Source organism: Orbicella franksi, chromosome 7 (genome assembly GCF_964199315.1).
Source record: "Orbicella franksi chromosome 7, jaOrbFran1.1, whole genome shotgun sequence".
NCBI lineage: Eukaryota > Metazoa > Cnidaria > Anthozoa > Scleractinia > Merulinidae > Orbicella > Orbicella franksi.
Genome location: NC_138151.1, coordinates 5,104,059 through 5,131,714, shown reverse-complemented (window position 1 = coordinate 5,131,714; position 27,656 = coordinate 5,104,059). Strand labels below are relative to the sequence as shown.

Sequence of the window (27,656 nt, the reverse complement as noted above, 5' to 3'; positions counted from 1 at the left end):
TTTAACAGTTGATCAAATATGCAAAAACTTACACCTGTATCTTTGGACCGCAGTTCATAAAGACAGAGGGAGAAAAATTCTAACTGTCTGGCACTTTAAAAGAGCTTTCCAAAGATATCTTATTCGCTTTAGGCCGTTCAGTACTTTTTGAGAAACGATCATTTTAGAGTGGGTTAGAATCGGAATTCTTGACAGCAGCGATATACAGCGCCTAATGTGAATCAGTCAGGCAGAGAAATTACAAGATTACTAATTTTTGAAGTATACTAAGGATAAATACATAGAAGATAATTTTCCTGCCCAACACTTTGAAAATGCTTTTCAAAAAGGCCTCTCACGATACAAACGATGGGGTAGTTCCAGAGAAACTGCACGATTTTTTCGCTGTGGACATCCAAACTCTGGTAAACATTACACAGCACTTTCGAAATTAATTATGCAAAAATTTGCATCGGTGTTTTCGGAGCGAAAGTTCTAACAAACTGAAAACAACTATTTTAGCTGTCCTGAGCTTTATGAAACCTTTCAAAAGAGATGTTTTTCAATTTAATCCGTTCAGTACGTTTCGAAAAACGACCTTCGAATGTGTTTAGAATGCAGTTCTTGTCAGCAGCCACGGCATGGCACCTCATGTGAATTAGTCATGCAGAGAAAAGACACGACTTATGTTTGAAGTAGACTTAGGATTAACACGTTGAAGATAATTTTCCTGCCCGGCACTTTGAAAAGGCTTTCCTAGGACAACTCTTTTGATCCAAACGTTGCGGTAGGTTTGGAGAAGCAGCTTTTCTTGCCGTGGACATGCAAACCTGGTAGATATTACACCACGGATCCTAAATTAAATATGTATACGTTTGCACCAGTTTTTTTCGGAGCAAAAGTTTTCACAAACGCGAAACAAATATTTTGGCTGTCTTGGGCTTTGAAATAACTTTCGAAAGAGACAGTTTTCGCATCAATCCGTTCGGTACTTTCCGAGAAATGACTTTCAAGCGGGTTAGAAATTTGAGTCTTGGCGCTTTGTGTTAATCATTCATACAGGGGAATGACGTGACTTCTATTAATTGTTTAACTTTGGAGAAGCATGTATAATTTTCCTGCCTTGTGAGCGCTTTGAAAATATTTCCAATGCTAACAGTATGGTATACATGTAGTTTATCTTAACCTCCCAGATTTTCAATTTCGTATTTTCTATAGTAGTCGCGACCCGATGACACTTGGCCATTGCCTGCGCGATCTTTGACAGCGTGATGCGAAGCTTAAAAGAGATCGAAAAAGATTATCATAAGGCACGGGGATGTCTTCTCTCACCTCATGCTTTAACCTAATTCAACTTTGCGCATGGTACAATTTGGTAAATAGAAAATAATACATGGACGCGTCTGTCTTCAAGTTTCTATCAGTAAAACGGTCACGGTGGGCGTTTGTCAAGTCACTTTGTACCTACTTGATATAAATTTTAAATTTAATTAATTATGAAGTGAATAAAAATCACATGAAGCAATACGTGACAATCGGCGCACCTTGAGTTGCCTCAGGATGCGAGTTACATCGTTTATATAAGAAATAGTTTTACCGCAAAATTCATAAGGGATTTAAAAAGAAGGTTGAAATGTTTATTAGCACAATTAACACTTTCTATTTAGCAGCATGTCTACATCTGAAAAATGAAATAATACTTAAAATTTTTTGATTACATATATTTCTTCAAAAGACTGAGCACAACATTGAAAAAGTAGCTGATTAATTGTGCTCAGATCTATAGTGTTATTAGTTCTATTTTTGACGTTGGTTGTGGGTTACAAGTCAGCAGTAGCATTCTTCATGCATTAGATATGTGTTTATGTTCTGTTAAAACCAGTTTCTACTACTGAAAAGTATGACACGTGACTAAGTAAATAATAAGTAACAATTTTTGTACATACGTACGAAAGCATGATTTTAAAATAAACGGAATACGTACAAAGTAAAAAGTATGTTTTCCTTCTGTTATCTCCCAGAACTTGTATTTGCCTCTCAGCTGCTTTTAGAGCTGCCGGTTAATCCAACCACAAAACAAAATAACACTGTATAAAAAGCTCGATTTCAGCGCGGGCAGGTTGTTCGTAAAACGCGATAAGCTCGAAAATTAAAAAATGTATATCTATATGTATATGATTTTAACATTTTTAGCATCAAATTTTTGTTACAAAAGAAACATTTATCTTAAGACGGATTTTATGATTGAGTACTTTATCTTCTCACTAGACTGTTCAAACATTGAAAAAGCGCGAAAATGAGAAGCGAACAGCAAGCTCATACTCGCGCGGTGAAGGGTCGTAGCATGAAGGACACCTCGTTCCCAGGGTCTCTGATCTTACCACTCCCCTGGGGGTGATAAAATGAGAGACCCTGGGAATGAGGTTGGCAGAAAGCAAGACCTAAGTGGAATGCACGTCATGACGTCACCGGAAATGATCTTCACTACTTGCCGCCGTACTGCCACCTAAGTATTAGAGGTGTGTAAGACGGTGTGTACAAATTCTCTTACATTTTGAAAATAGTGATCTGAAAATATATATGTATATCGTGAAGATATCATGAACTGGTTTTCACACATCATCCATCATGGCGGGAACATAGAGGCACGAAATATAGGGCAAATCAAAAAAACATTCGTCTCTGAAAATAATTCTGGGGGTGGGAGTGCTGGGCTTTGTCATTTAATTACTCATTGAAAGACCTCCTGTAGCGAAACGTTTCTCGGAGCACGCTTTTAGTCCAAAGTGTAATCTTAGTGTTTCACTGCTCTTCACCATTATAAATCTTTCATCGAAGACGTTAAGCATGGACCTGCGATATTTTACCGATTTAAGGCAAGCTTCATCGGTAAGAGTAATAAATTGGCTTAAAAACCGATCTTTACTGGCAAATCCGCTCCACTGTGGAGGATGCAACCAAGCCATGACAATGGTTGAAAGATCGGATGTCCACGTCGACGGATACCAATGGTTAGTATAAAGAGAGGCTATATTAACTTAAGAGTTGTATAATTTAAACCATTACTGAGCAGTAGGGCTGCAAGCACGCTGGAATGCTGGGTCCGTTTCTAGTGAGAGCATAAACCATGGCTATAGCGCGAGCTACAGAATGATTATTCGGGAAAGAAAAAGTCCGTAAGCAGTCTAAAGACATGCGGAATACGTACTTTATCTTAGTATATGCAAACCCGCGTCGATCGGACAGAGCATTCGAAATTCCAATAAAAAATCGTGAAGCGTACTTCTTCTTTACCTGAATGATTTGAACTAGCGATTATACGTGGTCTGTTGAACGAGATGTAAAAAACATCTCTTGATAGCCTGCTGCGAGCGTGGCACTATCACGCGTTTCATGTTCGTTCCTCTCGAGCTCGCCTTCTCACTTGCCATGTTGGATGGCAAGTCACGCAAGTTGGTATACTCGTATTATATGTTGAACCATAAATGCGAGCTTCATTATTCCATTGATATTTATCATACGTCATTTTCGGCTTCTAGTTTTTGAAATACAAAAATCTTAGGGAACGCAGATATAAGGAGCGTGTAAATTAAGAAAACAAACCAAGACCGCACAGAGAAATACGGGCACAAAGTTTTGGCGCGTTCTCTTGACAAAAATGGAGTAATAGTGCTGGGACTACTGGAGCAATATTGCGGGAAACGCATTCGTTGGGAGTTCACACCCCTATCTCGAAGATCATGTTTCGTTCTTGCAGGCTAACCGCATTGCTATTGTATAACAAACGTCCAGAAGACGAGACTATGTCATATCTCGGATATATCATTGCTAAAAACGCAGACTAAATAATTCTTCCCGGAACCCCATAGCAGATCTCTTACCCAAAACGCACTCCGTTTGAAGCTGTAGAGTGAGCCATTCCGCTTGGGCGTAGAAGATATGAGACCGAGAACAACAGTAGTAATATCCCTTTTAAATCTCTAATAGGGGCGTCCAAAGGAATTCTGAATTTGACACTGGTTCTATTCCTTTAGGAGATGCAGTACTTGCAGGAAGAAACGAAGCATCAGAACTAACAGTTTTTTTGCCAAGTGGCCAAAAATCCCTTTGGGGGAACTTTTAATGATGATTTACTTCTGGTCCACGGACCAGAGTCGTAAACCCACCGCGAACATGATGTCCATAAATAACAACCTTGTCTGCACTGTTTTCCGAAGTTTGGAGGACGTATGTTCAGCGGACATCGCAACACACCCTTTTATTCCGTTTGGGGGAACAGCTGTCGTGAAGTGCGACGAAAGCAAATTCAATCACAAAGCAAAGGTTAGTTAGTATACATGTCTTGGTTGTGATATTGCTGTTTTGTCAAATTTGGTTGAATTCTTTGACAAATAGTTTCACTAATCAACAATCGTTAACTCTATTAGTATAACCGAGGAAGAAGAGCTCTCGACTTGTGGGTCTTTGGAGTCATTTCAACAGCCACGAGGCCTGCAAAGGGTTATTATGAAGTGGTGGCGAGTCGGGATCGTGCGACACTGTTGCCGATTCTTGCAAAATGTCTCCAACCAGGCAGTGAAGTGTACACCGATGATTGGGGGGCCTACAGAAACCTGGACCAACATCTGCCCAACCACGTCGCTCGACATCGCGTTGTTGTCCACGCAGATAACTTAGTGGACCCAGTAACTGGGGTTCACACTCAGGAAGCCGAATCTGCGTGGGTAAATTTGAAAGGCCCCCTCAAAGGACGGCGTGGTATCTCTCGCGATGATCTGCAGGCCTATCTGAACGACAGGATGTGGAGGCAATGGCGAGGACTGGATCGCATCATAACAAATTTTCTCCCGGTATTGTCTTCACAGTATAGAGACTATATTGTGTAATAGATACTTAATCACTGGTCCCGAGGGAAGCAGTTAGCTTTGTTTTCCCGAGAATGTCGATGTTTCCCGAGACGAAGATAGGAAGGGGGTTGGAGGGGGGGGGGGGGGGTGGTGTAGGGCGGGAAACGAAACAAACTTTTTCCTAAAGGACCAGTAATTAAGTGCTTTGTTATATAGCTGGAGCCTGTGTCATAGTAGCCTGCGTGTGTTTACTATTTACTACTTACGTCTTGCGTCACAGCCGCCCTCCCCGAAAGAAAAAATCAGTGAGGAACCTCTACGTTTTTTTCCTTTCGGGAAGAGTGCCTGCGTTGCTAGCTACGTTTAGTGAAAAGTAATAAATCAAGTAGAAGAAAAAGTAACCTCTGGTTATTGAGAGAGCGCGCGATAATTCTGTAATTGTAATTTTTAATTTACGGTAATTGTAACTGTAACTGTAATTACGTGACTCTAAATCAACCAATAAGAACAAACGTGATATTCAAATTAACTCCAGCTATATAACAAGAGGCACTTAATGGCTGGCCCCACTTGAAAGGAGTTTTGTTTCTCGTAGGTCGGTCATGAAGTATTTGTTATACCTTCCAATTCAAAAATAGAATAAATCTAAAATGTACCTCATGCATACTAGTTTTGGTTTGTTTAGTTCTAAGAACTTCATCGTTCTTAATTCTGTACAATCCAAGGGTTGTTTTCAAGTTTTTCTCTCTTTTTTTGGTTGCTTTACTAGGGGATTAAGAGCTTTTTTGCTTAACTTCCTCTGTTATGACTTGAAAGTGTTTCTTTGCCGTCACTACAACGAGCAAGTTATTAGCTTGACTGACGCACAAATTTGCCGGATCTTGAACACGTTCGAATTGAAAGTTCGAGTTGTTGTTTTTATAGGGCGAGAAAAATACACGTGACACGTATTTGAGTTGGGAGGTATAACAATCAACTTTGTATTCCAGTCCATTACAGGATTAGTTACCCTTAGCTATAACAAAAACATAAAGTGTTGCGAAAGCTTTTGAAGTTTATTGAAATGAAAATCAGTGGAACAATTTAATGCGCAGTAGAATAATTAAGCGTAGTAAATGCGATGTATTTTGCTCCGGATAACATAGATAGATCGTGTTGCAGTTTGTACATACAATAATGCACGCATTTTCCTTAAGATAATTTTTACAGCATATCGTCTGAAAGAAAGATGGGCCTACAATCTGCGACACAATAGCCCACACATTGCCGCTGAGATCAGAATATTTTTATATTATTTTAGACTCGACTCCATTAAATTTGACCGACTCTCCCCTGATAAATTAGTTTTTTCCTCATTTGTGCTTGTACAACATTGAATGTAGGAAAGGGTTGGAGTATTGTATTTCGAGGTGTGTTTGGTTTTAAAGTTCATTTTTGAGTTCGGCCTAAAAGGTGCTTACTGAATTTTGTCGCAGATTGTACGTAGTGTCTAGGGAGTAATTCAAAAATGTTTTATTGTTGTAATGTTTTAGTAAGCAAAATATCTTGCAATTGGTGGAACAAAGCGTTTTAAATCGCCTTTATCGCTTTTAGCCTATAATGATGTGGTTGTCAGGGGCGTTACCCATCTGTTTATAAAAACCTATGACAATTTCCTACCAAGAGGAACAGCAAGATTTAATTTCACAGGCACAAGGAACCGGGCAAGCGTGTGAGAGCCTGCGCGTGTGGCTTCAAGGTTAAGATTATTTAAAGTTACAGTTTCTGGTTAGCATTTATATAGTTTGTAAGATTGCGAATAAAAACTTTTGCGTAATATTTAAATTTTACAATTAACATTGAAATTAAAATCAAACTCAGTCTATTGATCGGGTTGTCAATTTACCTAAAAGAACTTAATAATTAACTAGCCTCCTTTCACGAACAAAAATGGTTTCACGAACGAGTCTCGATTTTTGAATAAGTCTCGTTTCCCGAACGAGTCTCGTTTTCCAAACGAGTCTCGTTTTTCCAAACGAGTCTCGTTATTCAAAACGAGTCTCGTTTTTCCGAACGAGTCTCGTTATTTCAAAAGAGTCTCGTTTTAACAAGTCTCGTTTTCCGAACACTCCGAACGAGTCTTCTTCTTTGAATAGTTTTCCGTCAAAACAAGTCTCGTTTTCCGAAAGTTTCAAGAACGAGCCTGGTTTTTTAAACGAGTCACGTCTTCGTTGCATATCGAGCACACATTATATCGAGACGATTTTTGTCGAGTCCTATCAGCCTGGTTTACCAGAAACCGTGAGTGATCCTTTTCTTTTTGTACCTCCCAACTCAAAATGGAACAAACGGAGAAAATCTGCTTAACGCCGGCTAGCACACAAATTCACCACGGTTTCAACGTTCACCACCTGATCACGTGCGACTCGAAAGTTCAAGTTGTTGTTTCCCCAGGGAATTAGTAAGTTTTGATCCATGACACTTGACACATTCTCATCCAATCGGCAAACGCCGAGTTATTTAATTTGAGTTATTTTTCTATTTGTATCAGACGTTTCAAGTTTTATCGGAGGCTAGCAAGGCTGATGCACACAAACGTGAAATTTTGTGTAAACTTTATGAGGAGGCAGCGGGGCTCTTTGATCAATTGAAAGATGACGTCATCGTGAAAACCCTCCAGGAAAGCTTGGATGACTTCAAGACAACCCTCGAAGAAAATCTCAAAAATATCAAACCGAGAGAACAGTATGTAGTTCTGGTTGCAGGTAAACAGCATTCAGTAATAGGTAACTGATAGCTCTACCATTGCCTATTGTGATTTTTATAATAAGTTAAATTACTCTCGCATTTTGATTCTTTCTTACTTATGATCTATTGGAGGACAGATGCATAGATGAAGTCGTTAACAATTTTTTTCGTTTATTTGTTATATAGCACAAGTAGATTCCATGTTGCCGTGTGTCTGTTCGGTAATAGAGCACAGAAGACATAAAAATTTGGTAAGAAAATCCGTGACACACTTGTCTAATGGCCCGTGTGCCACTTTTTTTGTTTTTCCATATTTTGACGTCATCCGTGATCTATTACTGAACAGACAAACGGCAACGTGGAATCATCATGTTTATACGGAATATATGTATAACCTGAATGAAAAAAATTCCTATCAATTGCCGTTTCGTTAGTTAAAGATCATCACTTCTATGGTTGGTATGTTGTCTGACAAATAGACTTGGAATGCTTTCGGATTTGATAAGGTAATTGGAAATTTAGTCTTGTATTTAAGCCTTCGATGCCTAATTCGGTATCTAGATCAGCGAAACGTAACGTCATAATACACAACAAAGACAGATCATTCTTTTGAAACAGGTGAAACCAGTGCGGGCAAAAGCAGCATCATTAACTTAATTCTTGGAGAAGATCTTTTGCCATATTCAATTCTCAGCACAACCTCAACGATATGCGAATTGAAATATGGCAAGAAGCCTGGGATAGGGATACACTTTAAAGATGGCCCAGGAGAAAGTCGTGAGCCTATCTACAAAGAGCTTGGTCATTCCTCGGCGACTTATAAAGAGGAGATAAAAGGCTTTGTTAACTTAGAGGATGAGCGAGATAAAGGGTCTCCTTACAAGAAAATAGAGCTGTTTTGGCCACATCCGTTGTTCCAGGTAAAATTAAATTTCTGAAAGGAAATACTCGCGCAAGATCCATTTTGAGACCAGTTTTTTTTTTGTTTTTTTTTTTTTTATCAAGTTTGTTAAACGTGCAGTAGTCAGAAAGATGTCGCGGTTGAGACGCAAATTGCTCGTCAACCGCTATTTAGCCCTATTCGGACTCTCTACTCTGGCATTCCTTGTTGAGTTTCGCAAATTCAGAAACTTATTCTGCTCATAGAGGCCCCTTCACACTTAGTGCAAACTCTTCAGGGGTTTCTGTAATCATCAGAATTTTTACCAAGTGAAGTGTTTGTCTTGCCTCAAACGTAACCTTACCCCAAACCAGCAGAGGACCAGAACCTGTCTTTTAGTAGGCTTCTCCCCCTTAACCGAATTGGAATGTTTGAACCTATAGCTGCAGAGGACATAGCTCTTAATTAGGATCATTAAGGCAAGCAAGCTTTATCACCTGGTTGGCAGCAGGGTGGCATGACAATGGTAAATACGCAGTAGGGTGATAATTTGTGTATTGCCAAACACTAATTTTGACTCCGTGTCCAATCATTTTTATTGCACGTGAATGTATGTGAGAAAATGCCTGTGATACAAGATTACTCTATTCAGACGAAGTGTGTTAAGCGAAGCCATGCACCGCGGCCGCGATTTTGGTCAAATACGACGAAACAAGTTAAAATCGGTTCCTATAGATTTTATACCGTAATAGCAGCAGGTTCTACGTTTGATACATATATCCTTCGCTTCTGGTTTTCCCAGTCAACTAACATAGTGTCGCTTTATCTAAAGGATATACATGGAGACGTTTTGGAAGCTATGAGGACCACAGTCCTCAACATTGACTTGAGATATGTTCGCAGCAAATGCGGATCGCTTCTTGTCCTGAGATTTTTTTCCCGGGGTGCTTCCGGAGCTATTATGAGAGTACACAATTCTAAATAATTTCATTTTCCATTGGAACATTCTTAGCGGGGGGGGGCTTATGAAGAAGTGCTTGTTTCTTCATCTAGGAAGGTGTGATAATTGTTGATAGTCCTGGAGTTGGAGAAAGCGACGCCATGACTGAATTTGTCCTCAGCTACCTGCCACACGCCTTTTGCTTCATTTATGTGATAAAAAGCGACAACGCTGGAGGAGTTCAGGAAGACAGGGTAAGGCGCCACACTTGACGATTGATATAGTTAAGAGAACTCATCACTTCTCGATCCAGCTAGGTAGTGAATCCTGTCTAGTGTTGTGTACGCTAAGACGTCTCAGACGGGTTCATGATCCTCGTTAGTTCTCTTTATTCCCTCAAACTTTGCCAAAGTTTGCATCTTATAAAGCCTATCAAAATTTGATAAAAAAATTTCACCGTGCCGTTTTTGAATTATAAGCCCTTAGAGCTATAATTGAAGGTGTTTTTAGCAGGTCATACACTTTCTATGGTAACGTAATTTGTCGGGCATTCTCCCTTTTGTATTTTTATTTTCTTTTTAATTTTTTTAATGATTCAGTTTTTTTAATGATTGATGATGGAAGTACTAATTGATCACAAATAACAACAGCTAAGCCCCTACGAATAGAGTATCTTGTCCCGCAACCGGGTAAAGGCTCGTATCCGCCATCCTTGCGCGGGGAAAGCAATGTTGCAAATTTGTGCACACGCGGAGTTAAGGTTCAGGTTCACATAAAGCGCAGAACCCAAGCGAGGTTTTATCTTTTTATACGTTTTGTATTGGGGACAATTAGTAACCGGCCTAAAGATATATGATGCAAGATGTTCCTCTGTCATCGCCGAGTGGACCTGAACATGTTATGGCAAATACACTACCTTGAGACCGCAGAAAGTGTGAAATGGTGGACAAATCTCGAGATTGGGGCTTATGGTTTATGGTTGGCCATTCGTTTCAAAATTACGACAGGGTATACGCGGGTTTTTCTGCCGCGTATACTTGTTTACATACGTTACGTATGGGCTTTAAGCTCATATATACGACCATTTAGATCGCGTATATACGCATTTTTAAAGGGCCACATATTTGCGTAAATTCAAGCGCGGGGATATGCGAAATAAACGCCCAAATATACGCGTCCTACAAGGACCCATATATACCCGTGCAAAAATGCGCGTATATGCGGGTCTCGTAAATTACGTTGTATATGTCAGCACGAAATGTGCCTTTTAAGAGAATGATTGTTCGTGTATGATAGCAATGAAAATTACTTTAACTAGACATCGTCAATATGGCGGCAGTGGCAAAATTCCTTGTCTTGGTCTATCTGCTATTTAATGTTTCTGGCTGCAGCTCTCCCGTGAATGAACTTCTAGAAACAGTTATGCGTCTTTTGAATGACTGTTCAAGATTTTATCCTAACGCTAAGAAAACGACGAAGCCGTGATAACAAGCGCCAAATGCGGCGTAGCCACGAGGAGCCTGGGGGGTTGTTGCTCGTTTTCGCGGTTTTGTCGCTTTGTGCGCTCGCGCTCAAATTGCTTAAAAATTTGCTAAACCGCCAAGCTACGCAGGCTAATCCTTTAGTTGACTCATTGGACAGAGGTACCAAGGCAAATGCTGAGAAGATACGGGCTCTAGAATTGCTGGTGAGACAAATGCAATATTTACTACTTAGATGGGAAATGTTTGCATTAAGAGCAGTTTCATGCACCTCAGTGTACTCCCATTAGGGCTTTGCCAACTGTATCAGCTTCTAATGGAAGAGTGGGTCCTACAGCCTATGATATATCAATACCTCAAGGGGAGTTTTAGGAAACAGACTGTGATTTTAGTGTACGTCCTTTTGGGTCTTCACCAGATAATTCATCTGGTTGGGTGTTATCATCAAATGTGTCCCTGACAGCTAGTATTTCCAGTATTACATATATCTTGTAAAATCACTGCGTTCACCCATATTGGTTGTGCGTACAGCATGATTATTCCATGCCTCAACTAGGAGGTTTAACTGGTTGTTAATTCTGGAAAGAAATATGTAATACAAACAGAACAGATCGATTATGCTTGTCGATTCCAGGATGCCATTTTCTTCCATCTGGTAGAACAGAGTGTAGTAGAACTGACCGACTTCAATAAAGACCTCTCTCCAGAGAAACTCAATTCACTGGTTGTGTACAGACAACCCAGCAATTTTGCTTCCCCTATTAAATCCCCTGTGCCATAGCATAGCTCTTCCTACCTCTAAATTTTCATTCCCTTCGTCTGAACACACTCTAAGGGGCAATCCATAACTTTGCACAGCAGCTAAGAATAGAGCGAGCCCAGTCGCAGCAGAATTGTTTGTTGCACAACTTAAAGTCTAAAGCCCTGTCAAAATTACCATGTATTACGAACCTCCAACTGATAAGGCAGTGTAGTCCATCAATGTGCCAGAGAGAATTAGGTCCCCTGACGCTGTCAACACGCCTTGTGATGGTATTGAACCACCTCAAATCAGACCCTGCTGGGTCAGTTTGGAAAAAAACTTTCTCTTACACGCTGACGCTGAACATTGATACTTCTACTTCGCAAATGACCCGGTATGATACTGATACCAGAATTGGAAAACCCACTTTAGTCTTATTTCTCGACTCATCAGGGCCAGGTTGTTCGAACGCCGGTTAACGCTAACCCAGGATTAAAAGTTAACCCAAATATAAATTTTTCTCTATAAGAATGTTTTCCACTGCTTATGCTTTGTGTAGTTTGAGATTACTCAAGTTCAAAACTGAGCTGCAAACATTTCCCGTCTATGCAGTAAGTACTGAATTTGTCTCACCAGCAATTCAAGAGGCAGAATTCTCTCAGCATTCGCTTGGGCACCTATGTCCTAAACGGTGAACAGAATCCAAAGCAACTTCACGACGAACGATCAAGTTCTCCGCCATGTTACGATTACCGTGAGGATAAAATCTTGAACAGTCATTCAAAAGACGCATAACTGTTTCTAGAAGTTCAGTCACTGGGGGAGCTGCAGTAACAAACATGAAATACCAGATAGACTAAGACAAGGCATTTCACCACTGCCGTCATATTGACGATTTCTAGTTAAAGTAATTTTCATTGCTTTCATACACGAACAGCCATACTCGTAAAAGGCACATTTCGTGCTGACATATACAACGTAATTTACGAGACCCGCATATACGCGCATTTTAGCACGGGTATATATGGGTCCTTGTAGGACGCGTATATTTGGGCATTTATTTCGCGTATCCCCGCGCTTGAATTTACGCAAATATGTGGCCCTTTAAAAATGCGTATATACGCGATCTAAATGGTCGTATATATGAGCTTAAAGCCCATACGCAACGTATGTAAACAAGTATACGCGGCAGAAAAACCCGCGTATACCCTGTCGTAATTTTGAAACGAATGGCCAACCATAATGGTTGGGCTTCAACTTGAGGAACTGCCCATTACATATAGTTGTTTTCTTTTCAAGCTGACAAGCCCATAAACTGCTCTCGACCACTTTAACTCTCCAGAACCTCGGACAGTATTAAATAAAATCATGTGTTTTGTATGGCTTAGTTATAGAGAATGTTTCAACCTATTGTTTTATAACCAGGACCAAAGTAATCACTGTAGCCAATCTTCTGAATGGACAAAGACAATCAAGTGAAATAATCAAAAGGTGAAGCAAATTCATGTAACCTGCGCTCAGAGCGGAAAACTTGTGCCAGCAAGTCTTGATTGGTCTAAAGTTAAGTTCTGAGTGATTGCAAAAATGGCACTGGTCTTTTTAAACTAATCATTAACCGTAGGAATGCGCAACCGACTACTTTCGGCACTCAAGCGTCAACAGCTCTGACAATTTATCAGGACCTCTGAAAGCTTCCAACAGAGCGTGCTAATTTTTTTATTGTGCCTTTTAACAGCTTGGTTTGTTACTCAACCACGCCAAAAAGTTGAAGAAGGAAGCAAATCTGGACCTCAAGTTGTTCACGTCTTGTGCATTATTCGTTTGCAACATGTGGGATAAAATTCCTGCTAACAATGTTGAAGAAGCGAAGAAGACACAGATTGAGAAACTCACCAAGAAGTTAAAAGGCCTCGATGAGCAGTCACAGATCATTTATTTGTCGTGCCAAAGAGCTCAGCTCGTTCAGACGTATGGTGTTATTTCTGGGGACTTTGACCAGCTGTTAAGTGGTATAAGCAATCTTGTAGTCTCATCGATGCAGAGCAGCCTAGAAATTTATTCGAGGTAAGTAACACAGAGAGCTTAGAAAAAAGCTTGCTTCGAAGAAACGACTTTAGTCAATCGCAAGCAAGTATTGTTTAAAGATCCGTGAAAGGAGAAACTCGTGCAGCTTACAATCAGCCCTTACTGAAAGAAACAGAAAAAAGTAACATTTTCTGATCTGAATGAAATGGGGTTAATGAAGTGTGGATCAGAAAAATTTTCGCTAAAAATTCACCACAGCTAGGCGAAGCTTGTTTACTATTTAGCGTTACTATTTGCTGAAACGTCTACTCAAAATATGCCGGTTGTCACATAAATGACTCGGATACGTGGGTCGCTGGTAGTGAACTGATAAGTGAAAAACAGAATTCAGAACACGGACATCATCCAACATTACGTAAAATAGATCGATCGAGCAATTGTTAAGAGCTCTTCATGCATATGACTTGACAAGCATTTGTGTTCTTTGTCAGAAAGAAACTGTTCTCGGTGAACCGAACACGGCATTTCAGGCGTTTGCTATAGTATCGAACATTAAAATCATTGATTAAAGGAGAATCACAGATGTGATGTAACAATAGGCTTAAATTAGAACTCAAAATCTCGTCCTCTTCCACCTCAGCCGTGATTAATGGCATTCTATGTTTAATTAACCTATTGTTACTGACTTGTTCATATTTGCAGTTGGCTGGAGAATCTGCTGTCTAAGGCCTCTCATCAAGTCAGAGTACTGTTGAAATCAGCGACCATGTCACGCCAGGAAACAGAGAAGAGAATGAAAAGAGTAATGGATAGGATGGTAGAATTGGAAAGTTCACAGGATCGTATTTTTGACGAGCTCAGTGAATACCAGTTACAGGTGATAAAAGAGATTCTTGAAAAACTTGCGAACTACTTTAAATCAGCGGAAACTTCCGAAAGATTCAGCAAGTGGTCTCCTTCTCAAGTGCCCCAAGCTGGTGAGACGTGGGCGAAAACTAAGAGCGAAGTGTTGAAGTGCATTTCAGAAAGAGCCCAAAAGTTTGTTCAGGAATGGGAAGATCAGGAAAATCATTTTGCTAAAGGCGAGGTTTCGCTTCTCAAGTATTGTACTGAAAAGTATGATATCATGGAGGACGAAATCCGAAAAGTGGAAGAAGTTGTTCTTTGTGACGAAACTGAGCAAGAACGTCCAACGCATGAGCCCTCTACACCGCCAAGATCTCTAAAGAAGTCGTCCAAAACGTCCACAGATGTCACCACTTCAGTATGGTTTCGTCAGGGTCTGGCCTCGGTCGTAATTGGTGCGCCGTTCATTGGCAATCTTACGCAAAAATTCAAGCAGAACGTCCAATACAGAAAGAAGCTTCAGAGTTGCATCAATGATCCACTCCCTTACATGGGAAAGAGGTCTAAGAAGTGTCTTAAAATCATTGCCAGTGAGGACAGGCTGCTTCCGTTCATAACCGGACAGTTAGGAGATGCAGTCCAATTCCTCACAGAGATCAAGACAAAGATACCACGACTGAGAGAAGGCGATAAAAAGTTATATCATCAGCTGCTCACCGAGTCTAGGTACAAACTCGAAACCTAGGAGATTTACCAACCGGTCAGCCTGCAGTTGGAGAATTTAAAACGAGACATTACAGTGTTCAACATCAAAGAGATCAGGAAATCAGATTTCTCAAGGGGAGAGTTGAAGTGGAGCGAAACGAGAAATCCTTCATTGGAAGAGGAACCTTCTCGACCGTGTACTGTGGAGTTCTTTCTCGCAAAAGGAAACCAGAAATTAAGGTGGCACTCAAGGTGTACAGCAATCCTTTAGAAAGCCACAACGTGTGGCATTTTATTGACGAGGAAAGGGCGCTAAGGTATGTTTTCCCAGATAATTTTTTTGTGTGTGTGGATATTTATTTTTCAGTTCATGTCACGCACAGACCCAATTAATGTCAAAAAACAGCTTTGTAGTTATTTGAGGCATTTCCTCGACCGGTCTCCTCCTCTCTACTTGCATTTTAGAGCAACCGAATCATTTTAAGGGGATTATGGCAATTTTCTTTCAGTCTGGAGAAAGGTAATTCGTAAGTCATCACCATTTGCACAATATCAATTAAGCTTTATTATTGTCTGCTTGTCAAAGATAACGGATCTTCCAGAGAAAAATAATGCAGATACGATATTTCCTGATCGCAGGTAGCGACTATTTTAAATAAAGTTCAACTTTGTATCGAAATAGCTTATTTCTATATATGTCATCTTTCTCTCAGAGAATTGCGTCACCCAAACATTGTAGAGTTCTTTGGAACCAATCTTCAACAGTCATTGTCTGGAACCAAAGTCATGGTCATCTTAGAGCTCTGTGAGTGCTCCCTTAAAACTCACATCATGTCTCATCCTGAGAATGCCCCTGCGCGCTCAGAAGACGCAGCTGTAAGGACAAATGTACTGCTCTGGGCTATCCAAATTCTTGATGCGTTGTGCTATGTTCATGACCAAACATTTGTCCACCGAGACCTAAAACTGGACAATTTATTGGTAAGTAAAACTCTCGCCCATGACTCGCATAGCCCTTGGAAAATTCTACTCCATATAGATAGTTGACTCAACCCAAATTTGAAATTAGCCAATCAGAAGCCGTGTCCACTGTCCTGATATCCTGTAATCATGTAATCTTCTGAATATCGCCTGATGTCGTTTGTCCTCTGGGCAATGTTCATTTTCTTACCGCGGATGCAAATTAAGGAATAATCTCTCCGCCGTCTACTGTTGCGCTTCTAAGTTGGAAAAATCTGCATGGGAAAAATTTTGACTTTATTTAATTTTAATTATTTCTATATAGCTCCAGTGTATTGTAGTTCTAGTACATTTTTGGCTTTTCTGCATTTTTGTATTTTTTTTTTTTTTTTTTTTTTTTTTTGTTAATTTATAATTTTGTAGTGAAATTTTGTGACTGAAAAGCCCAGATTGGGGGTTACAATAAACGTATGTATTTTTTTATGTTTATGTTTGTGCACTGACCTGATATGGCCATACGATATCACAGTCACTTGGCCGAAACTGGGCGCACGATAAATACCTAATTTTACCTTTTTCAACACCGTTTGGTCTCGCCATGGGTATATGCAGCCGAAGCTTACCAACAAGTTTTGAAAGCTTATTTGTTTCAATTTGCACTTCAAATATATATCGAGCCATCTGCCGTCGGTCGATGCCTGGGACAGTGTTTCGCTGCATTCAGGGCTTTGATAATATATTGAGATATCCGTGTAAGATGTAAAATATCCTTGCACGAGTCACCGGCGTGCCAGCAAACGTATTTGAGCTAGTATACCAGTGTTTTTCTCCAGACGTTTTCGGTTATGAGATTGTTAAAACGTTTTCGTTGCACTTAGCGCTTGGTTAATAGCGGAGATATATATATATATATAATTTGGTAGCAATATACCAGCTGCTACTCGGAGTGAAATTACAAGCATAACGGTGGCATATCGATAGGGGAACTACACTGACTCCCCCGTTGTCTTTGTTGCTTTATCAAGTTGACAGATAAGAATCAAGTGAAAATGACCGATGTTGGCGTAGCGAAGCGTGAAAGAGATATATCAGGTACATTCTGCGGTACTCAACTTTACCTTGCACCCGAAGTCTTGGATTGCCATGTCTACGACAGCAAGGCTGACATGTATAGTTTTGGCATCATACTTTGGGAAATGTGGTATGCCATGACAGCATTTCATGTCGACCTGGTGAGCCGATCTCAGTTGCAGCTTATGAATGATATAAGAGGGGGACTGCGCCCTAGCCAGATAGACGGTACACACCAACCTTGGGGATTGTGGAGTTGTGTAATGGCGGCGTGTTGGGTCAAGGAGCCACAGCACCGGCTAACTGCTAAGGAGAGCTGGATAGCGCTTGATAAATTGCAAAGGCTTCTAAAGGAAAAGCATACCAACGACATGGGCACCAGTGCATCACCACTTCATTCTTCATCAGAAACGACGCTCCACAGTTCCCCTGCACATGAATTACCTGCTGCTGAGTCAAACACTGCCCCTTCAAGGCCACGACCAGTCTCAAAACCACGCGTAGCCTCCAAGCCACAACCAGCCGCGAAGCCACGACCAGCACCAAGACGAAATACGCCACGGCAAGCGTCTGTAACATTTTCTGCTGCGACGGAAGACGGAAATGTACATTTTCAACTCAGTGAAAAAACAGAACAGTAAATTGGCAATTTTTTGTAATAATGCTGACCGAAACAGTGTTTTAAAATTTCTTTTAACAGAATGCTATTGAGATACAAACGGCATTTCCAACACGTAGATATATTAAATGTTTATAAAGTAGTTGTTACCTTGACTTCAGATCTACAGATTACACAGGCGCATTTCCTCTCCCCATATGAGCGTCAGGTTTTCTAGGTGTGTGCCGCCATCATCGGAATTCAGGCACAAAAAGTTGTAAGCGTAACTTTGGTCGGTTTTTTGCTCTTATTTCAATTGTACACCAAGTTTTTATGGGAACATATTGTTCTTTCGTTGCAGCGTATAGTTCAGATATCCAGATGTTTAGTTTTGTAAATCAATTGGTATTAACGTAAATGAGTGCGAGTTATTGGCTTGGCTCAGAGTAGTTGGCCACTACACAAGCTATCAGTAAACTTTAGAGATCTTGGATCTCAACTACCGGGTAAAATATTAAGTCATTTCTTAGCCGACAGTTTATGTTCAGAAGAATGTTCGGCCATCGCGTAAAGACTTTCTTAGCGTCAGAGAAACGCGATGTAATCTTAGAGGTAATGGCGTTGATTTATGTGCGCCTTAATTTAACCTAAACTTAATGAAGATGTCATTTACTTACATCAATACGAAGCTAGCTCTGGAACAGTCTGCCTTCAAATGTGAAACACGGCCCTCGATGTTACCCATTTTAAGAGTAAACTAAGAACAATAGATTTTTAATTTTTTGCTCATTTTATTCCACCGTGATTCTGTTAGGATTTTAAATATCACTGTATATATTTAATTCTTAGTGTTGACGTTGCCCACTTTAAGAGTAAACTAAGAACAATAGACCTTTAATTTTTTGTTCATTTTGTTCCACCGTTATTTTGTTAGGATTTTAAATTTCACTGTATATATTTAATTCTTCGTGTTGACGTTTTAGTTAATTAATTAGATGTGAATCAGATAATAGGAAATTTTTAATATTTTAGATTTTATAACTTGTAAATTACGTAAATCTTTGTATTTTAGGAATACACGTAGGTATTTTGAACGAGCTTATACACCTCTTAGACGTGACGTGTCTAAATAAAGTATTGTTTTGAATTGTATTGTAAGGAGTAGGTAAAGGTAATGGAGTATTAAAAATGAGTTTAAAAAAGTTCTTGAAATTGCAACAAGAGAGCGCTGCTGGGGTGGATCCAGGGGTGGTTCGGGTGATTCGGTCGAACCCCCTAAAGGAGATGAAAAATTCCTTAAATGCGTGCTGTTTTTGGATCTTTCCGACCAGAACCCTTGTGGGCAATCATCGCTACAAATATTATATTTAATCTTCTGAAAAAAAAAAAAGAAGACTTACTTGAAAAAAGCAAAAATAATATTGATGGACGTGAGTCAGTTTCCTGAATCTAAAATTCGTTTTATCTAAGTACTTCCTTTTTTTATTTGTCTATTTGGTAAAATAACACGTGATTCATGCTCCTGTCAAATTCCACATGGTACCAAAAGTGACAGTTTTTCTTTCGAGAGATATTACAGGTTAGGCGTCGTGGCTTAGGCCAGAAGATTAGCCTCTTTGTGTCCTTTGTTAATTAGCTCATCAGTGAGTTGTGCAATCGTCACAAAGATTTCGACTACCAGCGCGCACGAAAGCCCAAGGAAAACGACTTTTCTCAAGTCAGTTCACTCAGTGTTTACTTTGAAGTCCGTCAGAGTTTTGTTGAAAAGACAACAGCAAGTAAATCGTACGTTTTTTCGGACCGCTAGTACGTACGTCATCAGGAAGTTAAGCATTACTGTAAATATCCAAGCGTAGTAGAGATGATTTCAAAGATATTAAAGAACCAACAATCATCCCTCAAAATGCTGGAAATTACGTTTTCGAGAACCTAAATGAGTCTCCGAGGGGTGGGGAAGTGGGGGTGAAGCATGCCTCGGATCCCTTAATAGAAGTTTCCACCTTAGGTGAACAGTTCTATGGGTGGCGAATGGTCCTTCAAAAACTCTGGATCTCGTAAAATTTTAGGCGAATTTCACGGGTCTCGCAGTCTCCTTTTTTAGCGGTTTTGTGCGTCTCGCAGTCTCGATTTTTCTACGAAGCTGTCTCGGAGTCTCGATTTTTATCAAGGCTAAGGGTCTCGAAGTCCAAAATGCGTTCCATTATTTGTTTTTATAAATGGCGTCTTCCAGCTTCACTTGATATTGAATTTCAATGAGGCAACTTACAAATTTTTCCGAGAAAAAGTTATCCTAACTTCTCCTAAATTGTCTTAATTCCACAAAAAGGTACAAAACCTACCGCAACGTCCGTTTTGGCGCCAGAAAAACAGTTATTTTTTCTCCAGGATATCATAACGTCGTGTGTTACAATCGAATTTCCAGTTCCAGTCAGTCCCAAGAAGCTGGCTTAAGGCTGTACAAGCTCATTCTTGCTCTCAACTAAATCTGGGGCTCGAATTTTAAGAGTCTGAACGTCTCGCGCTCGCACTCAAAGCGCTTTGAAGTCTCGGTCTCGTAATCTAAAGAGTCAAAATGTCTCGGCCGGGGCTCGCAAAGAAAAACTCGTCTCGCCGTCTCGCAAAGTCTCGCATTTACCCTTCGCCACCCCTAATTCTCCTTCACCAAATCCTGGATCCGCCCCAGCGCTGCTCACGTTCTGCTCGATATCCTTCATTCGAATGGTCACATAGTGCATATTATTACTCAACATTGAATTAACCCATATCATCTTACGAAATGTTGACAGTCAGTTGCGCCAAACTTATGAGGAGCTTAAAGCGTTTCAGGAATTCGCAGCGTGTATTCACAGAAGGTCTAATTTATGCCGATCTTGAGGCTAGGTAACACGGGAGGTGTTAAGTGGAATGATATCCTGCTGTAAAATGTTAATTGCACATAAGACAGATGCCGGTACACGACAGAATAAACATCTAAATCGTTTTCCAGATTTACCATTCGCAAGTATTAAAAACCTTTTATGCTTGTGCCTATTTCGTCTCCCTCGTCGGCCAAATCTTAAACGTGGTATTATGTGCATGTAGATTTGATTGGTGTTGAAGAGTAATAAGTTAAGAGTTACCAAATTAATTTTTCATTGGTGTTTCACTGAAGCACGTGGGAAGAATGCATAATGTATTTGAGTTCGTATCATTTAGGCGCGATCATTATTGTGTTGTGTTAGACGATCGATCTCTTCTACTGTTATCCATGCATTGAACCTCGGAAAGCAAGTGGTAATTCTCAGCGAGTAAAATCTCTTGCTTCACGAGAGCCGATTGGTAAATATAGCTAAGAGCTTCGCCGATGGCGCTGGCATGAAAGCAAGATAGATTATGCTCACAGGTTTGTAAAATCGAGTTCTAGTTAAGCTACAATCAGCCCCTCTATTTTCATAGCCCGCCTGGTTTGAAAGCGCGAAAAGAAAAATTTCCGTGCTTCCTCACTCTTGCGTGACTACTTTCTTCATTCACGTATATACCCAAAGGGTACAGTCAATTCTCTCTCGCGTTAGATCTGCTCTGTGCCCTGGTGCGTAGAATATACCCGAGGGTACAGTTAATTTTCTCTCGATTTAATCTGCTCTGTGCCCTCGTGGGTAGAATATACCCGAAGGTAGAGTTAATTTTCTCTCGAAATAATCTGCTCTGTGCCCTCGTGGGTAGAATATACCCGAAGGTACAGTTAATTTTCTCTCGCAATAATTTGTTCTGTACCTTCTTGGGTAGAATATACCCGGAGGTGCAGTTAACTTTTTCTCGCATTAATCTGCTCTGAACCTTCTTGGATAGAATATACCCGATGGTACAGTTAATTTTCTCTGGCATTAATCTGCTCTGTGCCCTCGTGGGTAGAACAATTAATTTTCTCTCGCATTAATCTGCTCTTTGTCTTCTTGGGTAGAAACTCGACGTTTATTACCTCTATTCAAATGGGTTAATAGGGTATGCAGATTTATCGGATTTTAACGAAACTTGGCCACAAACGTTCGTCAGATATTCGCGAACCAAAGTTTGTGAGGCTTTTACGAAATCGATTTCTTTTTTTTCTTTTTTTTTTTTTTTTTGTGGTGTCTCATTGAGTAACAGCAGACAGAAAATTTTCGACTGTCTAAGTTTAAAAGGGATTTTCTGCTCAGCCAATAGAAATATCGAAAAATTGTTAGCCCATCATCTTCTGAGTGATAAAGTCCAGTCAGTTTGGATATCCGCTGTAACACAAAGGCTGGTAATTCAGTTTAGCAGGCACGGTCATTTTTGCATTTAAAGGCTTGCACTTCCCTAAGTAGGTAGGTAAAGTCTGTATGCGAGCCAAGTGGCCCATCAGGCCGGAGCTTATCCCGGTTTCTGTAGCATGAAGCGACTAGGAGTATTTCTACTCCCCCCTGGATGGGATGCTAGTCCATCGCAGGGTTACCCCCAGCATTAAGTTTGCCGGTACCCATTTATACACCTGAGTGGAGAGAGGCACTGTGAGAGTAAAGTGTCTTGCCCAAGAACACAACACAATGTCCCCGGCCAGGGCTCGAACCCGGACCGCTCGATCCGGAGACGAGCGCACTAACCATGAGGCCACCGCGCCTCCCCTTGCACTTCCCTACCGAGGCAAAACTGGCAAAATATATTGTTATTTTCGGATTCTACAGTTTATTAGCTTTACAATGATATATAGTTTAGCGAGGTTTTCGTTAAAGCAGCGCACACAGAAAGATGTTCCCGAAAGGCACCCCTGAAGGTCTACAGTAACCTTAAGCTCGTCGTGGATATACTCAACTGTATGATACAAAATGTAATGAGTAAAATTCAAAAATATTCAGTGGTCTATACGTTTCTTCCTACATATATAGATAAGTGGTCATACTAAATACCATCTTTGAATGCAGCTACAATAGCTAGCTTCGTACTCAGTATAATTAGCTCTTTGAATACTGACAATTTATTTGAAAATTTTTCGTCTGTTGCGGCAGATGGCAGGTGAAGAACCTATTTCAATATGCGATATCAGACGTTTTTAGACTTCGGCCAAGTCCAACTGACAACTGAGCGATATGATCATTGATATTTAAACATTGTGTAAACAGGAAGACCTAAGTGACAACTCACATTAAGGTCAGTATCATCTACCACTTCACTCACAAGGGATATTCCCGCTGCTGAGACAAATACTCGCTTAAAACAAGCGTCCTATGCGACCATACACAGAAATAACGGAATATTCAGGAGCCAAATAATTATTTAACTGAGGTAAGAGCAGGAAGCGGTGTTTCTTTCAGTTGCTTGTTGATCTGTGGAAAGATTAACTGCACTTTAAAATAACGATAATATTGAAAGGTAACTTTAATCAGGATAGCAGAATGTAGCTACAAACAGTGTACTTTATTACAGAAAGTAGTCTTTGAATTAATTAATTTGTTACAAAAGGTCGCGAGGAATAGACCTCGACTCGAAGGTTGTTTATGTTATTTGAGCAACTGGTTACTTTAGTAAAAGTTACCGCAGCGAAACCAGATAAAGTATTTAGGTGTTTTCCTCCGTGTCTGAAGAAACGTGCAACGATAGCCTGCAAACGTACAGCGGCACGAGCAATGGCGAAGCCGCGAGAGTCGAGTCGACGAGCGAAGCTACCCATTGAAAATTAGAGCCTGCCCGGCCGTGCTATTGTTATCTAAGTCAGCGTTCACAGTAAGCCGGAGATTTGAAAACGTAGCTTTTTTCTCTAAGGTTATGCCTACAATCCACGCTAATCCGTCACAAAAACGGAGTTTTTCGAAAACATTCTTCAAACGGGAGGAATTTGAAAACGCCGGCTTTTCGTTTTCGTGTGGACAAGAAACATTTAGAAAACGGAGCTTTTTGAAAACGATGAAGTCAGGATATAATCCTGTGATTTCCCTGTCCGAGCTTTTCTCAAACACAAATCCAAAATGACCAGTAGTTGTTATGTTTTTAAATTTATCCAGCGTAGTATGGACGCAAAATATTTGATGCGTTTTCAGAGTGAAACCTCCGTATTCAAATTTCTCCGATGTAGTGTGGATGGAACCTGAATATACAGCCCCTCCAAAGGTGTCAAGAATTTGACAACTCGCTAACTTAATGCGTCAAACTATTAGCCATTATAGTTCACAACTAAATTTTCTCCGATTCTTATTAGTTTAAGCTGATCACGTTACACGATAGTGTTCATCAGCGGAGAGACACTATATCAGCCCATAGTGCCAGTCCGAGGAAAATACCTGGATAGATACATGTAGTATTCGTCCATGAAAAATTTCCTGTAAAGAAGCAAGCTTATAAAAAAAATAAATAAACAAATGAAATTGTATTAAGTGGGTTTTGTTTATTTTCCTTGTTAAATTTTACATTTGGCTTTCACGGCTAAAAAAGTTGAAAATAATTCAACATGATTTTTGAACTGGCGCGCGGAAGAAAATTTAGCGGTGAACAAGAAAGACAATAGAGTGTTTATGTCTCGGAACTATCGGTCTGATGGTTGCCTTTGGAAATTTGATGTTCTTAAAACTAGCATATTTGCCCTCGGAAAGGACTAGACAGGTGTAACGTGAAGAACCTTATTCATTATGCAAAATATGACGTTTGTAGCCCCTGGAAGTCATCACTTAAATATTTAAACATTGCGTAAACAGCAAGACCTAAGTACAACTCACAATAAGGCCACTATCATCAGTCTACCACTTTGTAAGGGATATTGTTAGTATTCGTGATACTGGGACAAATGCTACTTATAAGACGCGTCTTATGCGACCATAAACAGAAAATAGCGGAATATTCAGCTGCCAAATTATCATTTAACTTAAGTAAGGGCAGGAGCAGGTGTTTCTTTGAGTTGACTGTTGATCTGTAGAAAGATTAATTACACTTTACAATAATGATAATATTGAAAGGTTCCTTTAGTCAAGTGAGCTGAATATAGCTACAAACATTGATATTGTACTTGGATGATTTAAGTTGTTGCAAAAAGGTCGGGAAGAAATGGAGTTGAAGGACCTCGACTCGCAGGTTCTTCATGATATTTGAGCTCTCGCGTGTCATTTAATTTGTTTTTCATCTTACCTTAGTAAAGGTACCGCAGCAAAACCAAATAAAGTAGGCATGTGTTTTCCACACAGTATTTGAAGAAAAATGCGACACTAGCCTGCAAACAGGCTCTAAGATAAGATAAGATAAAATAAGATAACTTTATTCATACACGGTTTTTCCATCAGTCGATTAAGTTACTGACTATCTACTTAACTACAATAAAAATCAATAATAACAATTCAGCTCTCCCACACTGTACCACGAGCAAAGGTGAAGCCGCGAGAGTCGAGTCGGCGAGGGAAGCGAGCTGGTGAAAACAAGAACCTTCCCGGACACTATTGTTTTCTGAGGCGGCGTCCACACCGCGCCGGAGAATTTGAAAACGCAGCTTTATTTCTACGGTTAACGTTAGGCCTACCGTCCACACTTATCCGTCACGAAAACAGAGCTTTTCGAAAACGCTCTTCAAACTCGAGGAATTTGGAAACCCCGGCTTTTCGCTTTCGTGTAGACGGAAAATGTTTTGGAAACGGAGCTTTTAGAAAACGATGAGGTCACGAGATATATGAATTTCCCACCCAAGCTTTTCTCGAACACAAATTCAAAATGACCAGTAATTCTCCGCCCTAGTGTAGCTTAGTGTGGGTAGAAAACATTTTACGTGGTATTCTCCGAACCTGCAGGATGCGGTTTTTTAGCATTTTGGACGGTATGTAAAATTATCCTCCAAGTCTTTCAACGTTTTTTGAGCCTTTTCCAGTTTCCCATTGGAAAAGGATAATTAATTTTTCTTCATTATCAGCCAACACGCCAATGGATGTTACTTTTTTTCTGTCTAAATCAACGATTACCTGACATAACGTTCATCAAGAAAGTCCTAATTGTTATTTCTCTGTTATTAATGCTGTAAACTTGACATAAATATTCAATAACACTAAAAGCGCTAAAGCAGCAATTTTCAAAAGTATAACTGTTAAAATTTTTGAAAAGCTATTCAAAACTTTTAACGGTTATACTTTTGAAAATGTATGTTGACTAGCATACGAAACGTCAAGTTCATAAACTGCATGTTTTTAAAATGTTTTACCACCGCTGTTTGTTTTACATTTTTAAATCAAACTTCGATGGCCGAGGACCAACAGTTTAAAAGTTTGAAAGCTTTGGCCTAAGTGATTCAAGATTGGTTTGTTTTTAAAACAAAAATAAGAGATATTTAAAGACTTTTTCGAGACGTTCATAAAAAATGTTGTGAAATTCAACATTTTTTTTTTTTTTTTTTTTTTTTTTTGAGAATTTTTGGCAAGCTATTTTGGCGATTTCACGTGATATTTCTGGAAAGGACTAGGCAGGTGGCACGTGAAGAAACTAATTCATTATGCAAAAGTAGACGTTCTGGCCCTTGCAAGGCCTACTGACAAGGATCACTTAGATATTTAAACATTGCGTAAACAGGAAGACCTAACTACAACTCAAAATAGGGCCAGTATCATCAGTAGTCTACCACTTTACAAGGGATATTGTAAGTGTTCCTGCTGCTGAGACAAATCTTTACTTATAAGACGCGTCTTATGAGATCATACACAGAAAATAACGGAATACTCACGTATTAACTTGGGTAAGGGCAGGAGGTAGTGTTTCTTTTAGTTGGTTGTTGATCTGTAGAAAGATTGACTACACTTTAACTAATGATAACATTGAAAGGTTACTTTAGTCAGGTTAGCTGAATCTAGCTACAAAACAGTGTACTTGAATTATTTCATTTGTTGCGAAAAGGTCGAGAGGAAATAGAGATGAAAGACCTCGACTCGCGAGTTGTTAATGATACTTGAGCTCCCGTTTGTCATTTTTGCTTTTCATCTTACCTTAATAAAAGTTACCGCAGCAAAACCAAATAAAGCAGGCATGTGTTTTCCACATATTTCAAGAAAAATGCGACATAGCCTGCAAACAGGCTCTAAGATAAGATAAAATCAGGTAACTTTATTTATACACGATTTTTCCATCAGTCCGAAGTACTGAATTATCTACTTGACTAATATAAAAATTAGTAACAACAATTCAGCTCTCACACACTGTACCACGAGCAAAGACGAAGCCGCGAGAGTCGAGTCGGCGAGGGAAGCAAATTGGTAAAAACAAGAACCTTCCCGGACGCTATTGTTTTCTGAGGCAGCGTCCACACCACGCCGGAGAATTTGAAAACGCAGCTTTATTTCTACGGTTAACGTTAGGTCTACCGTCCACACTTATCCGTCACGAAAACAGAGCTTTTCGAAAACGCTCTTCGAACCCGAGGAATTTGAAAACGCCAGCTTCTCGTTTTCGTGTAGACGGAAAATGTTTTGGAAACGGAGCTTTATGAAAACGATGAGGTCACGACGTATGTGAATTTCCCACCCGAGCTTTTCTCGAACACAAATCCAAAATGACCGGTAATTCTCCGGCCTAGTGTAGCTTAGTGTGGGTGGAAAACATTTTACTTGGTATTCTCCGAACCTGCGGGATGCGGTTTTTTAGCATTTTGGACGGTATGTAAAATTATCCTCCACGTCTTCCAGCGTTTTCCGAGCCTTTTCCAGTTTCCTATTGGAAAAGGATAAATTAACTTTTGTTCATTATCAGCCAACACGCCAATGGATGTTACTCTCTTTTTTTGTCTAAATCAACGATTACCGGACATAACGTTCATCAACAAAGTCCTTATTGTTATTTCCATGTTCTTAATAATGTATTGGCATGCCGAAACTAAATTTTCTCAAAAACATATTTTCTAAAAAT

At 39.9% G+C, this 27,656-nt stretch overlaps 1 protein-coding gene and 1 pseudogene across 2 annotated transcripts in view; both read left to right on the top strand.

Moving 5' to 3' along the window:
- LOC145493476 (uncharacterized) overlaps positions 1–18,178 on the top strand; it is a 50,092-nt pseudogene extending 31,914 nt beyond the window's left edge. Inside the window, exons 2-8 of the transcript XR_014050131.1 lie at positions 7,357–7,570; positions 8,172–8,473; positions 9,487–9,627; positions 13,332–13,660; positions 14,324–15,489; positions 15,886–16,153; positions 17,158–18,178. The product of XR_014050131.1 is annotated as an uncharacterized LOC145493476 (transcript). The remainder of the gene's footprint in view (positions 1–7,356; positions 7,571–8,171; positions 8,474–9,486; positions 9,628–13,331; positions 13,661–14,323; positions 15,490–15,885; positions 16,154–17,157) is intronic.
- On the top strand, positions 36–4,967 carry LOC145493505 (uncharacterized). Its single transcript, XM_081472990.1, has 2 exons — positions 36–4,302; positions 4,407–4,967. The coding sequence occupies exons 1-2, from the start codon at positions 4,102–4,104 to the stop codon at positions 4,863–4,865; spliced, it is 660 nt and encodes a 219-aa protein (XP_081329116.1). The 5' UTR covers positions 36–4,101; the 3' UTR covers positions 4,866–4,967.
- Positions 18,179–27,656: the final 9,478 nt, after the last annotated feature.